Below are 14699 nucleotides of genomic sequence, written 5' to 3'. Positions count from 1 at the left end.
GTCTTTCGCATATACGATATAATATCTTCCTACTTGATCATATAATCTGTCTTGAGACATCTTGTATATTTATAGTTAGAATTACGTAGCGCTACTGAATCTTTGATACAAAAGGAGTAGATCATAATTTCGCAAATGATATTTGAATGAAATTATATTTTATCATATAACACGATATTATATATATAATATAAAAAGTCAAATTTTTGTATTCTCTAAACTAGTGTAGATCAACTTAGATTAGTCTAGAAATGAATTGACAAACTTGACATGAAACGAACAAATTCTATTATTACTTTCGATAATTTTTAAAAGAAGAACTGACTTCGCAGTTTAATTAATATAATCAGTATCATAAGCACATTATAAAATATTCAAACGAAGTTAAACATAACTATGGTACATATATGTTAATGTTCTATACTCTAAGAAAATTATAAACTTTACATGTACATGCAACTAAATACAACTAGACAACAAATTGCAGAACAAAGTGTTTCGATCATGAATTAAAACTCTTTACTTATATCTAAGTCGTTGATTCTAATATGTCCCGTGAATTACCTAATATTCTGCACTAATATAATTTTTATTGCAAAGTTCCAAGTATTAATAATACGTATAAATATTTAAAAGATAAGAATCAATAATCATAGACATACAATACAGAGATTGAAATTACGATAAAATGTAGGTAAAACATTTTACAAAACCCTACTACAAAGTTTTACGAAAAAATTGCTCTTAAGTGAAGGATTCATTACATATTCATACTTAAATAACGATATGTTATTGAAATATTTTAATTATCTTTAAGTATCTTAATATACCGTATAATAGACGTTTGCACTATGGAATAAAATTTAATTCTTAATAGTACAAAACAAATCTATGAGAGATTGTCAACATTAAATATGAAATACGTATATTTTAAAAAATTAACTATTTTGAATTATGATTATACATATGTTACGAAATTGCATTACTATTAATTAGAAAATGTAGTGACAACTGAAACATACCATAATCATAACGAAGGTTATAGGACAATTAATAATTAGAATATATTATGTTTTGTACCTATTGATATTGCACATATTTTTTTCATAAAATGAATTATCCAAAAATACAATAAAATATTTTAAATATACGTAAGTAGTATTTATTTTAAATACGTGAAAGATATATTTTTAAACACAACTACTTGCAATGAAAATATAATATATTTTTTAAAGTTATGTCGCGTATAAGTAATTTATTACTTTCCAAGTACAGTTATTAAACCCAATAGTTTTTAAAATTTGTACTATAATTGTGGTAAACTTAAGACTATTTTCCAACTCTACACAATATGGTATTTTTGGTTGATTCATAGTTTAGAGTTTCAGCAATGTTTTAGCAGGTTTAAAATTTTGAAGAATTTATAAGGTTCGTCTTGCAATATTCAAATTAACAGAAGTTTTGTTTCATAATACTCAATGTAAGTAACAGAAGTGTTGTGTGAAATATGAGGACGGATGAGCTACCTGTGAAAAAAATTCATTGCAGTTAGAAACTTTTTCAAGTTACATGTGATTCGTAATTTTGCGATTACAGAAATTTTTGCTTAAGAGATGACTCGATTAACAGGTTAAGAAACCAAGAACGCGATGACATACCATTGCAAAATAATACACCCTCTTCGTTATATCCTTCTTGGCAATAGCAACGTTTTCCGGACATGGTATTGTTCCGTTGTACGCAATGTGCACCCTCAATGCATTCAGAATCATCATTACATGAAGTATGTAACGCTACAATAGAAATATACATTGATCAGGCGTGTTATTAATTAGATATAGAAGTGAATTAAATTTTTACATTTACATTTATTTCGTTAGATAACTGTAAGAGCATTTAAAGTATTATATTTGTAATTATATTGTATAAATAGATTTAAGTTAATAATAAATAGGTATCTCACTGGAATATGGATACTGACTAATTCAAATTCAAGTGAAATAATTATCAAATATTCTCTTTTAAGAAAGAGATTATAGAACTTGTAATAAGCGTTTGGATAAAAAATGTTGGCTATGAATACTTAAAATATATGTATATTACATTACATGCGAAATCTTACGCGTGATGACAATTTCATTTCAAAGTTTGGCAGATTTAATTTAGAATTTCTATAGTATTCGTACACTGCATATCTTAATGGAATATTATCATTTTGTTAAAATCTTTTGCTCTTGCTACAATCAATATCTATATATTTATATCTGTTCTTAGAGCAGAACCAAATGTTCTTAATCGTCGTAAAAGATGCATTTTAAATTCATACGGACGCTTAACTTTCAACCATTTTATTTACGATAATCCTGTAATCAATGTAACAAAATTTTCAAATTACTTCTTTTCTGATATCTACTAAATTATGCATCTACAATAATAATTACTAATATAAATCTAAAAACTCTCATTCTAAATATTTAATTTAAATCCTAATACGAAGTAATTCACTACAAATTTAATTTCTTTGCAATTCGAAAATGTAATACATAATACCTTTACTAGCAATATTCAACTAATTTTCGAATTACGTGATATATCGACTTTTATGTTTGCATCATGAAATAGCAAGAGTATATTAGAAAACTAGTAAATTGGTGTTGGGGTATAGCAAGCTACAATGATATTCGTAAAGCTTTTCAATTTGCATAGATAACCTCGGTGCTGGTACCAACACCATCATATGTTCGCATATTGCAAGAGAGCACGTGAGTATATGCAAATGACAGTAGTACCTTGTGTACGAAGAAATTCAATATGTATCTTTCTTTTTTAATTGAATCCAAGATTTATTTAAAATAAATATAACATAATCTCCTATGCGCGATCTTAAATTCTCAAGTGTATAATTATATAAATTAAATAAGAATTATAATAACCATCACATATGTATATAACAATTAAACAATAATAATTATAAACTCCGTGGATCGTTACAAATAAAAAAGTTCAAGTTTCTAAAAATGTTTAGGAAGAATAAATTACCTTTGAATTTATTGGTACACGCGCCATTAAGAGGAGCGGAATAGTCTCCACAAAGACAACGTGTTCTTCCGTCACGATGATCCGACATACATGTTGTATTTTGGATTCCAGCGCAATCAGACTCCAATTTACATTCTCGAGCTTTCCCGACTGAAATTACAACCAATCCTTATGCGTGAAAGCGTTTTCTAACTTTCTAAATTTTGCTATTTTATTTATATTTGTCTAGAAATTATAGATCTGTCCAAGAATGATAACATTCTTTTTTATTGTTTCTATTTGTTTAATACAAATAATATGAAATACGGCGGTATATACATTCTTTTGGATAACAGTGCTGTAAAGTAATACTTTATAATTATACGAAAGTGCATTGCTACAATTAGCAAGCGGCATCATCAAGACCAATAAGTCGCAAGAATTTGAATATCTGAAAAGCTTTCCTTTCAAATGTCTGACAAAAATCGCACATTTTAATATAATTGAGAGAATTGACAGATTGTTCCTTAAGTTGATAAGTCTCTTTGATTAACCTGGTGTAGGCGGTGGTGGAGAATTTTGGTTCTGCGTTGGGCTGGGTTTGCCGAATGTCGTAAGAGCCCAAGTAGACGATGGTGATACGAAAAACACCAATAGAAGAAACGTCGCAAGTAATTGAAGATCTTTCGTCTTCTTCATTTTCGCCGGGTTTACTTGTTGCAGCTTCGATGTATGTACTTAAAACCCGCCAAAATGTCTATTCAACACTCAGCTTGTTCACTAGTCACTAACTTTCGAAGTTACAAAGTTTCGATTGCAAGACAGAAATCACTCGCTGCTGTTCACCAAGATATCAACCCTGACCGTCTTTTGTTGCAACGAAGTTAACGTCCGCACAAACTTTGCAAATTGCTTCGATGTACACTGATATCTAAATGACTATCGTAGTATCATTACAAGTAATAACGTTTAAATTTGCAAGAGAAGGTGGAAGAAAAATTTGCTCGCTGTTGCTTTCAGGTTGATTTTTATTTGAACGGAATACGATTACGTTCTATTCGAGAACTGCGTGTTACAAGGACGTTGGAAGGCCTTTTAAGCCTTTGAAGCATCCCCACCCTGTACCCCATGTGCTGCCACCACCGAAGTAGAAAGTACTCTACACCAAAACGTGGTTGGCCTACCACATCGTTGAAGAATCGGAGTATGCTTTCGCTCCCTTAAGTTTCGATCGTGGCAGGAGTTGTGGCCAGGAGAAATAGAACGGTTCCGTGCTAGAACAAAGCATCTCAACTTTAACTTCGTCACGATATATTGTACTTTCACGCTTTCGCCAAACATCTGTTTATTGCGTTGAATAGATAGATTTTCAAAAAATTGCATATTTCTGAATATTTTCCTACGTATTTTGGGCTGTTTATTTTGGATTAGAATAATATTTAACTACTTAAAAAATTATCGATGGATTTTTGAAACTGCATATTTGCTACATATTTCGGATTGTTAAAGTTGCAATAATATGTAATAGATATATGTAAAAAAAAAAATTACAGAGAATATCGTCATATAATCGAAACGTTATATAATTAATTCTAGATACATTAAATAGATTTTACATCGTTATATGCAATGATATTTTATAAATATTTTCGCTACGTGCTTCGAGCTATTGAAAGTTAGAATGCTAGTTAATAAGTATGTAGTTAAAAATTGCAACAAATATTGTCATGTGATTAAAATGTCAAATATTTTGTTCTAATTATTATTCATTATGTGGAACATCGTTATATGTATATGCGGTCTGTAATGGTTTATGGTATTAATATAGTATTATCATAATCACTTGTGTTTAAAGCGATTACCGAAGAGTCTAGTATTGTCATATTTTAGCGGGATATTAGAATTTCAATTTTGTTTGTACCATGTTTTTTCATCCATGAACTGTTAAATTTTCCAGGAATTTTATTACAGTTTCTGCAAACGTCTATTTGTATGAGTAGGTTTAACAAAGGATAATAAAAATTTTTGTCGAACTCAACACGGTGGTGTTACCATTTGAAAACTGCACATTTTAAGACTCATGAGATATACTACATGAGCTCAAATTTACAGCTAGACAGGGTCTGAAGAAAGCAGAATAAAAGTAGTATACAAAATCGTTCTGTAAAATCACATAACGATTGTTAACGTTTCTTTCAGAGAATACAATTAATAATTACAATAATCCAACTTTTGACAGTTTTATCGACGTTTGACAAGTTTTCTTAGATGTAGCAAAGGTTAATTTGATAGGGTCGTATATGATAAATGTGAAAAAAATCACAAAGTTTATCACTGTTTCGAAGGAAGTAGTACACGAAAAGTCGTGTTTCGTTTTACACAGTCACGAAACCTTAACGGTCATACAACTCCCCTATCCATTAGAAAATCAAACCTCATTTAAAGCTTAGTATCTCATTTAAAAATGTTAATTTCATTCCAACTGATTTTCTGGATAAAAACTTCACTTTTGAAGGTATATATAGTTCAACGATATTTAAATAATTCTAAAAGATTGCCATATATTCCAAGATTTATTTTAAACAAATGTTTATGAATTTTAGCTATAATTTTAAGGATATAAATGTCAAAAATACCGTAATCGATAAAATGAAATGTGGAACGCCCATTTAACTGATCCAGGATCACTTCGCGGTGAATCGGTTATTATCCTGGAAATAGGTGTTCTGGGAAATATCAGCTGCCTACATGTTCTTGCAGTGGCTCGCGTTAATATCTGTGTATACATTATGAATACACTGTTGTTACATACATTGTCGTACATAACAGTATTAACGAATTGGTTGATTTTTACTGTATTAACATTGTTATCATGCTTTCGTATTGTTAACAAATTTCTTAAGATTGAGGAAAATACGAAAGAACCGTTACTGGCATACGTGATTTTTCATTTGACTACATATATGTTAAAATACTTCTTAACCATTAAGAATCTTTTTCTTATTAATAAAAGAAAATGAGACATCAAAATTCGAGGACCTCGACTTAAAACACCCATTGTATTCAACAAAATCATATACACATTCTACATACTTAATTTATAAACGCATAAAAATCCGCGGTATAACAATTATAATTGCTTCATCGGACATCGTTGTTTGTTCGATAAGTGGAGTTCTACTGTACACTAACGTTAATTCACTGAACACTTATTAGTACACCTAGGGTAGACATAAATGGGTTTTGTAACTAGAAACTGAAATTGACATTTACTAACCGCACGTGTTATAAGGAAACCTAAATTGTATTATTAAATTATTTATTAATCTTTATAATTACAGTTGGCAAACGTTTCATAATGTACGGTCGGCAGTGTGGGTATTGTATTGATTTATAATAAGTTACAAGGAATAGGCGGTAACACAACTAGCGAATCACGACAACTTCGACTTGGTAGTCCTCCTAACATACTTAACATCCCCGCCCACTTTGATAACTAACAATTAGAAGTTGGCAAGATGGTGGTGAAAGATTGTCAAGTATAATATAGAGATGGAAAGAATTTTCCATGAACGATACAGGCTCAAAGCGTGTACTCTTCACTATCGCTCATCGTCATGCGTTGCTACATTGTTTTGTTTGTATATGTGACCACTTTCGGTCAATACGCTTACTTAATTTTACTTACTCCTACTGGAGTTTGTCAAGAACAACCACCGATCGGACCCGTATATTTTCTGCAGAATTTCTTTCCATCCTCGCGATACCCACGAATTACTCACACGCCCTTTCACGAGCTTGCGACGGCTATCGGTATTTAATACATAAATGTCAGGTTCTGGTACTTTATTTGGCGTGAAGGAACCGTAACTTTCGTTCTGTCGTTCTGAGTCCTCTGCTAGTGGCTTTATCGATAATCCTGTTATCCTTGCAAGTTCGTGCCACAGATGCTAGGATAACGGAGAACTGGATATTCCAAAAGTAACTGATCTTTTTAAGGATAGCAAAGCAGAGGCATTGTTTTGAGGAAAATGTTTTATTTTATTCGAGGCACATTCCTCTAGTGGCGATACAACGATTTACGCGGCCAATTAATGCGTCGCATAATTGTGGCGCGTCTCTTTGTGAAATTTTTTCGAGAATACTGAGTCACAGCCTTCCGGATGTCTTGAAAGTTGTCGTTTCCCCTTCGTTGTTATTTGATACCGTCGAGACAAGATGAAATTGCACGGTGCCAAGTCTGACGAACAAGGTGGATAGTGCAACGTTTTAATTTGTTTGTTTTCGAGACAAGCAGTTCATGCAATAGAAGCCGATTTTTCGACGCGTGAACGAACACTACTCTGATGAACATTGTTACAGCCCTACTTCTAGTGATATAACCGCCATAAAAGTTGATATCGCCACTGACTTTTTGCAGTCTTCAGGACTTCGGTCATTTTCCTGAGAAGACTATGTACATTTATGGGAAAGGGATGATCAACGAGAACTTCCAAAAAATTATCTTTAATGTACGTCTTCTTGGTGACTAGTTAAGTCTATTAGAAAGTCTATTTCACACTTTGAAACACTATATCATTAAACGTTATATCATTAAGCGTTGTTGGATTAGATTTCGCTCTTATCTGTAATCATTGCAAACACTAATTTTTCATCTATTCATCTAGGTGTTGGATAATAGTAAATTCCACCTGCTTAACCTTATCAATCTCTGTCTAAGTTAATAATACTATAATCTAAGTTATTTCTTTGTGTTTTCGAGTCATTACATTTTTTTGATCTTACGACATTTTGTATTGACCAAATTAAACAATTTTCTCTTGGCAAGCGTACAAGGAGTTTCCTGCTGTCCTCTAAAGGAAGTAAACGGTATCAAAGTAACTGTAGCTGACGATTAAATGTAACATAGTTTGTTTTAAACGTGGCAAATATGCATGCCCAAAATACGTATACGAAAGTTGAGAAATTTATAACTTTGTTCCTACTATCTTATGGTTGAAATTTGCAGAAGTGTGTGTTCATGCACGCTACGTATATTGTATTACCTTCGAGCATCAATTACTGCATGCTGTCGACATATCACGAAGATTTCGTAACAGTCGGGCCTGTCTCGTATTTTCGAAAGAAGAAGGTATCGGAAGTGAATCGTGAATATTCACGTGGTTCGTTTGCGTGTTTTATTGAACGGGTAACAATTACCCCGACATGAACAAGATAATTGATTTCTATATAATTTATGTACATTCTTAATGAGCATATGTACATTGGAATTCCAGTAACATTAATGTCTAGGTTCACCTGTCTTGTAGGATTGAGAAGAAGGTCACTGAGAACAGCTAATCTGTTTCTTCCTATTCCAGCTTGTACATTGGAAAGCGAAAGAATTCAAATAGAAGAAGGAAAAAGTATTGTAGGATTGGAAAGAAGAAGGTCACTGAGAGCAGCTAATCTGTTGTTTCTTTTTATTCTACCTTGTACAGTGAAAAGCGAAAAAATTCAAATAGAGGAAAGAAAAGGATTATGTTAGGTTGTCCGAAAAGTGTCTTTCTTTTACAGACCCGTCTTTTACAGCGATGCATCTTTATACAAACATGAAACCTAATCTGTCGAACGTTGTGATCTTTACTTTGATAGAACAAAATGGATCATACGTAATTCTATAAAATAATATAAAACGCAAAATGTTGTACATCCATTATTTCCTTACAAAACGAAAGAAACTTTTCGAACGACATTTAAAAATTGAAAAGATGTTGGTAAATATTCAAAGAGGAGACAGATGATAAATAATATACGCTGTGAATTGTAAATGGTTTACTATTATTCGAAAACTCGTGAGAAAGGCGACCGTTGTTCACGATTGTCCCTCTTTCGGAAAGCAAAGCATAGTAAACTCATTATTTCAAAGTTAACTCAGAAATTGAATGGTTGAAGCTCAACTTAAGACTCGTGTTACTCAGTTGTTGCATATCGCGCTTAAAACAGAATATGTTAACCTTTAGAACCTATAAAAATAGCAGAATGCCATTAACGAATCAGAATTTGCAAGTGTTGTGTATTGTAATACATATGCCAGATATCATGAAAGCACGCGTAACCCTAAATTCTTGGTTGCTTGACAAACAATCACTGCAATCTTTCTTTCTTATTCTTTGTTAGATTGGTAATGGTAATAGTATGGAAAATGTAATGGGAAGGAAATATGCCAAAAAGATTTCTAGTTTGTGTGCTCGCTATAGTTTCAAAAGAAATTGAATGTCTCGCGAAATGTTGAATTTTCAACGATATGTCAGTATATCTTTTACAGTGCTGTAAATAATTATAAACTCAGATATATTTTCTGCATTATTGTTTCAATATTTTCAAGAAATCATTAATCCTGTCTGGTTATATCATACGAATGGCAAATTATTAATAAATATTATTGTCTTTTATAATTGAATCTAAAAAATAAAAAAACCAAATTTTCAGCGAGACATTGCTCCTATTTATACAGCTGTCACTACAAAAAACGTGATTTCTAGATTTCAGAATAAAATTATTATCCTGGTCAACATTGAGTTCTGATCTGAACCCGACCAAGGATCTGTAGCGAATTTTAGCAAGAAAAGTTGACGAGTTCATGAGGAGCTACTTATAGAAAATGTGGTTGAACTTACAAAAAAAGAATAAAATCCGCGTGAGCGGATATTACAAATGAAACTTTAAAGAAGTTAGCGGATAGCGTATCTAACAGATTAATAGAAGTAATGGAAAATGAATCCACTAAATATTGAACGAAAACGTAGCAAAATAGAAATTTAGGTTATATTTCTTCATACTCAAAAACACAAGTTTAAAAGAAAATTGAATTTCTTGCAGACTTCAAAAGAAGAAAATTTATGTTTGTTGCATCTTCAGGTTTATTTTATGTTATAGCATGAAATTATATAATTATATAGTTTCTCAATTTTTCTTCTGATATTGTGAAAAATTTAAAAATGGAATTGAGTTTGTAATTATTCACGGTACATAGAATTCACAGAATCACTGGTCGAATCAGTTTATATAAATTTCGATTGAACTCATTAAGTGCACTTTACAAGTGTACCGATATACTTACGAGAAAAATTATACCATAGAATTGATATAAAGCTTGTTATACACGTAAGAATCTTCTCCTACGATTCTGTAGTTTTTCCCAAAACCAAATTACACTCTAGTTCAGTTGCTGAATTATCTAGTATTCGAACGACGACGTTAACATCGAAAGAAAACATAGTATCGTCGAATAAAGAATAAGAAAATACAAATCATCCAGTTAAATTCGTTGTCCCGAGTTAGAATTAATATAAAGGCGAAACAGGAGTGGCATATTTATTTCTTAAGCATAGGTATTCAATTTATAGCGTATCATAAAAAGTTATAAGGGTTATGTGCGTTCTTTGATAGAGATCTCCTTCAAAAAACATGGTTTAGACTGACCTACTTCAGCAGTTCGTAATCGCTGACCGACCAATTGTAATTGCCTATTAGCCGACGTATGGAAACGTTATCAGACTAACTCTGGTGTAAATCGTTACATATTAGCATAAATAAGTTCAAGGCCCATGCGCAGCTGTGCGAATGATGCATTAATTTTTCTACGACATGATTTTGTCAAATAGCGTTAACCTTTATGGATGGTATTTGTAATTATAAACAGGTACGTTTGTGAAATATGAATTAAATAAAATAAATATGCGGAATTCAAAATATGCCATGATTTTGTATTGAACATTTACGAATGATGTTTGTAATTATAAACACATACAAGATTTATTTTAAATAAAATAAAGATTAAGATTCACAAAACATTTTCTTTTTCACAATTGCAATTTCAATTGCGCGTCTGACAAAGTATAATACGATTTTCTTAAAGCATGCCTTCCATTAAAGTTGCTTCTCCAAATTCCTTTATAAATAAAATTATAATTTACCAATTAACAATATTAATAAATTGACAAGCTACAAGCTGTAGATTGTAAAGTTTTCTTTTACAATTTTATAATTTTTTACCAAATAGATTAATCAGATAACATGAAATTTGTGAACTTTCATTTCTTTTCTTATCCAACTAGGATCGCTCGTTCATATTAACTTGTAACTTGCGACTTGTAAAATTCTACTAGTATTAAAATTCTAATAGTATTACTTTAATTCTTTGCAAGATGACTCAGAATGTGAAATAATCAAATATGGATTAAAGTAAAATAAGCAAATAGAATTCACAAAACATTTTCTTTTACAATTTCACTTTTGACTTATTCAATAAGTTACTATAAGTTATTTAAATTAAAAGATTAATTATAAAGTGATACAAAGAAATACGAAACACATATTTTCAAATTATTACTATACTTTTACGATGGAAATCGTAACTACGGGTTGCTTCTTCTGTAACCATCACAAGAAATTATTAGATGAGATTATTTGTTGAAATTTTCTTGTACTATACAGAATGCTCCGTCAACATTATCCACCTAAAATATCTTCTTTATTTGAAATAATGAATGAAAATATTACTGATAAAAGTAGTAGTCGTTCCAACAAAAACATAACATGAGGGGATGAGTAAATTAGTTCTCATTTTTAATAGAGAAAATGTTTATTCTTTTGAGTTTAAATTCGACAAGATCACGAATTCTAAATATAAAACTTACTTTAATATCTATCTTAGAAACGAAAATTGATCTCGACATCTCCTTTATCCTGCCCCATATAAAGACATTGTTGCTGCCACCATATTAGGATTATTTTTCAATTGTTATATGACATTTTTTCGCCTACTATTCCTCATAACGAAGATATTTCAAATGGACAAAATTAATGGGATACCCTGTACAATATTTCGTTACAAAAATAAGTACGGATCAGACTTATAATTATCGTAAGGATACTCAGATAATGTCCAAGTATCCGTTTCTTCTAAACCTGAAGATGGGTCCAGTTTTAAAGGTACATATCTGTAATCCAAATCGTCCAGTCCATCCTCATAATCTATTCGAAGCATATCACTAATTCTTTTTAAATGGTCATCAGATTTATCAGCGAAGTATGGGACTTTTGATGTCCGGAACATAGAAAGTATGTCTTTTCTCCAATTTTTTTCGAAATAATCATCATCCATAATTAATATCGGTGTTTCGACGTGTTCCAGAATTTCCGGACTTTCTTGAATTCCTGGAGCACTTTGCTGATTTTCTTGATTTCCCAGAACATCCAAATTTTCCTGACTTTCCTGATTTTCTTGATTTTCCAGAACACCCAAATTTCCTTGATTCTCCTCCTGATATTCCTGGTTATCCTGATTTACCTCACTTACCTGAACCTCGTCATTTTCTTCATTCTTCCAATTTTCCTGATTTTCCAAGTTTCCCTGGGTATCTAGATTTTCCAGATTTCCCCCGCTTTCCTGATATTGATTTACTTGACTTTCCATATTTTCCGGATACCAATTTTCCTGATTTCCCAGGTACTCCCAAATTTCCTGATTTTCGTCCTCGTGATCTTCCTGAATTTCCAGATTTTCAAGCCCATCTATAGGTGTATAGATCGATCCACTTAATACTGAAGCATCTTGCAAGTTGATGCTGCTATCAGTGGTATAATCTTTCATAGGTTCTGTCTTCATGGCATTTTGTAGTAGTAACGAAAGAAGCGCATAATATTCCGAATTTTCTTCTTTCCCATTTTCTACTTGTTTCGGTTCTTCGGTTATAAAGTGATCTTGTATTTCGGAACAATTATGTACAGTAGTATCTTTATCTGATTCATTAATTTCAATATTTTTTGCACTATCAACTTTCAATACAGACGACGATTCACTGTCTTCTGTTGAAGAGTATCGATCGGGTTTTGCTATCGGTATAATGTCGTGTTCTTCATTGAAGGGCTGATTCTTATCGTGATGCGAATCTTCTACATGTCCCATTGTGTTTATCAATGCTACTTTATCTTCCGATGTGTGTAATTCTTCGGGTGCAACAGTACTTTTGTCAAACGTCGATTGTTGGTCGAATAAATTTTTTGATTCTGCTTCTCGAATGTTGTCTATAGCCTTGGCTTCCATCGAATCGATATGATAATTTTGCCATATTGTGTAAGAAGCCCATCCGACAAACAGTAGCAGTTCCAAGTACAGGATTAGTTTCACGCATTGTATTATTTGTTCACATATGTGGTGTGTGCTCACGGATTTCAAATATGTGAAACCTTTCTTGTCGGGAATTGAATTTCCATGTCCCTCCTCCACACTTATAAGCTTGTCTGTGATAAAAGAAATAAAGAGATTAAGTTATAGTTTATGTGTTGCATTGAAAAAGATTGATGACAATGAATAAAAGTATCTCTAAATAGTCAAATATAATTAAATAATAACTAGTGGAGTAAAATCACTTTCAGAATCACTTGTCTTCTGCACACTCTCTTAACAAAGTTTTGATATACTAACGCTTAAATTCGCAATTTTTGGACGATATCTATGCACGTTATTAACATTCAATTCATTAAAAATGCATATTGATATGCTGGAATTAGAAAGAACGCAATAATACATGTTCGAACTTTGGCGTTTTTCCTTATAAACAGGAGAAGTTATTTCCTGGGATAATAACTATATGTGGAATATGCAACATGTTTATGTATAACACTAAGTGCAAGTACAAGTTCCAATTAATATTTATAAGAAGTTGAAATGGAATATTTTTCTGGTTTATTAGAGTGTCACATAATAAATTATAATTTCAGTTAACTATGATCATATAGAAAGACTGCTGGATGGTTCAAAGTGATTTTTCCATAAATATTTCTATTTCTCAAAAAAATACTTTTTTACAAATTATGAAACGAAGAATTAAAAAAACTACGCGAAGATTAATTAATTACGCATTGTAAAATTTACATGTGCACGCGTAATAAAAACAATAAATATGAAGAGAATAAACTTACCATTACTGATGCTCCACTGTTCCTTCATGATGAACGATCTGCCATAAACTAACTATTGAGGAAGAAAGAACATTAAATGGTAAACGCAAAAGTACAAATTAACCTCGACCTGGCAAAGTTTAGCATAAAGAGAAATAAAAGGTCGCATCAACGATAAAACTTAGTCTCCTACCACAAGTTTCATACTACGAGGAAGATGTCCATAGGTCAAGACATATCTCCTATAGGTCATCTACAATTTTATGCTTGTTGTGAATAATGAAACCTGCTTTTGTTTTGCTAATTGTTTTGCTAACTGTTTTGTCGAATAAGCATTTCCTTAAATTATATATTCTCAATCACGATTCTAAAACAACGACATTTTTTATTAGATTTGATACTAAAATGATTCTTTATTAATGTACGCACAAAGGAAACAAATTAAAGTTATATAACATATCATTTTGACGCAGAATGTGATATTACATTTTCGTGACGTTGCGCTGTAGGAATAAATTCATCTTCACTTATTACGTAAAGTATGTTCCAGGAAAATATTGTGTACGTAGAATAATATTTGTAATTTTAATACTACGTATTTTGATAACTTCATAATATTGATAATGTTTTCAACATTGGAAACATTACTTGTATGTCATATTCAGTGATTTGTTTTCACTTTACATTTTCATTTTTACGTCTGTTTTCATTTTTATCGAGAAAGATATCGAATA

General features: G+C 31.3%; 2 protein-coding genes across 2 annotated transcripts; both read right to left on the bottom strand.

Moving 5' to 3' along the window:
• Positions 1–1371: 1371 nt before the first annotated feature.
• On the bottom strand, positions 1372–4098 carry LOC117240692. Its single transcript, XM_033506729.1, has 4 exons — positions 3573–4098; positions 3040–3189; positions 1659–1793; positions 1372–1526 (listed from the first exon to the last, which is right to left on the bottom strand). The coding sequence occupies exons 1-4, from the start codon at positions 3715–3717 to the stop codon at positions 1450–1452; spliced, it is 507 nt and encodes a 168-aa protein (XP_033362620.1). The 5' UTR covers positions 3718–4098; the 3' UTR covers positions 1372–1449.
• Positions 4099–10745: 6647 nt separating this feature from the next.
• Positions 10746–14156, bottom strand: LOC117237253 (uncharacterized protein PF11_0213-like). The gene is made up of 2 exons (XM_033501024.1): positions 13987–14156; positions 10746–13305 (listed from the first exon to the last, which is right to left on the bottom strand). The coding sequence occupies exons 1-2, from the start codon at positions 14012–14014 to the stop codon at positions 11891–11893; spliced, it is 1443 nt and encodes a 480-aa protein (XP_033356915.1). The 5' UTR covers positions 14015–14156; the 3' UTR covers positions 10746–11890.
• Between the last annotated feature and the right edge of the window lie 543 nt (positions 14157–14699).

The sequence above is a fragment of the Bombus vosnesenskii genome, unplaced genomic scaffold (assembly GCF_011952255.1).
Source record: "Bombus vosnesenskii isolate JDL3184/JDL3185 unplaced genomic scaffold, Bvos_JDL3184-5_v1.1 scf7180000013264, whole genome shotgun sequence".
NCBI lineage: Eukaryota > Metazoa > Arthropoda > Insecta > Hymenoptera > Apidae > Bombus > Bombus vosnesenskii.
This window is presented reverse-complemented; position numbering and strand designations above follow the sequence as displayed.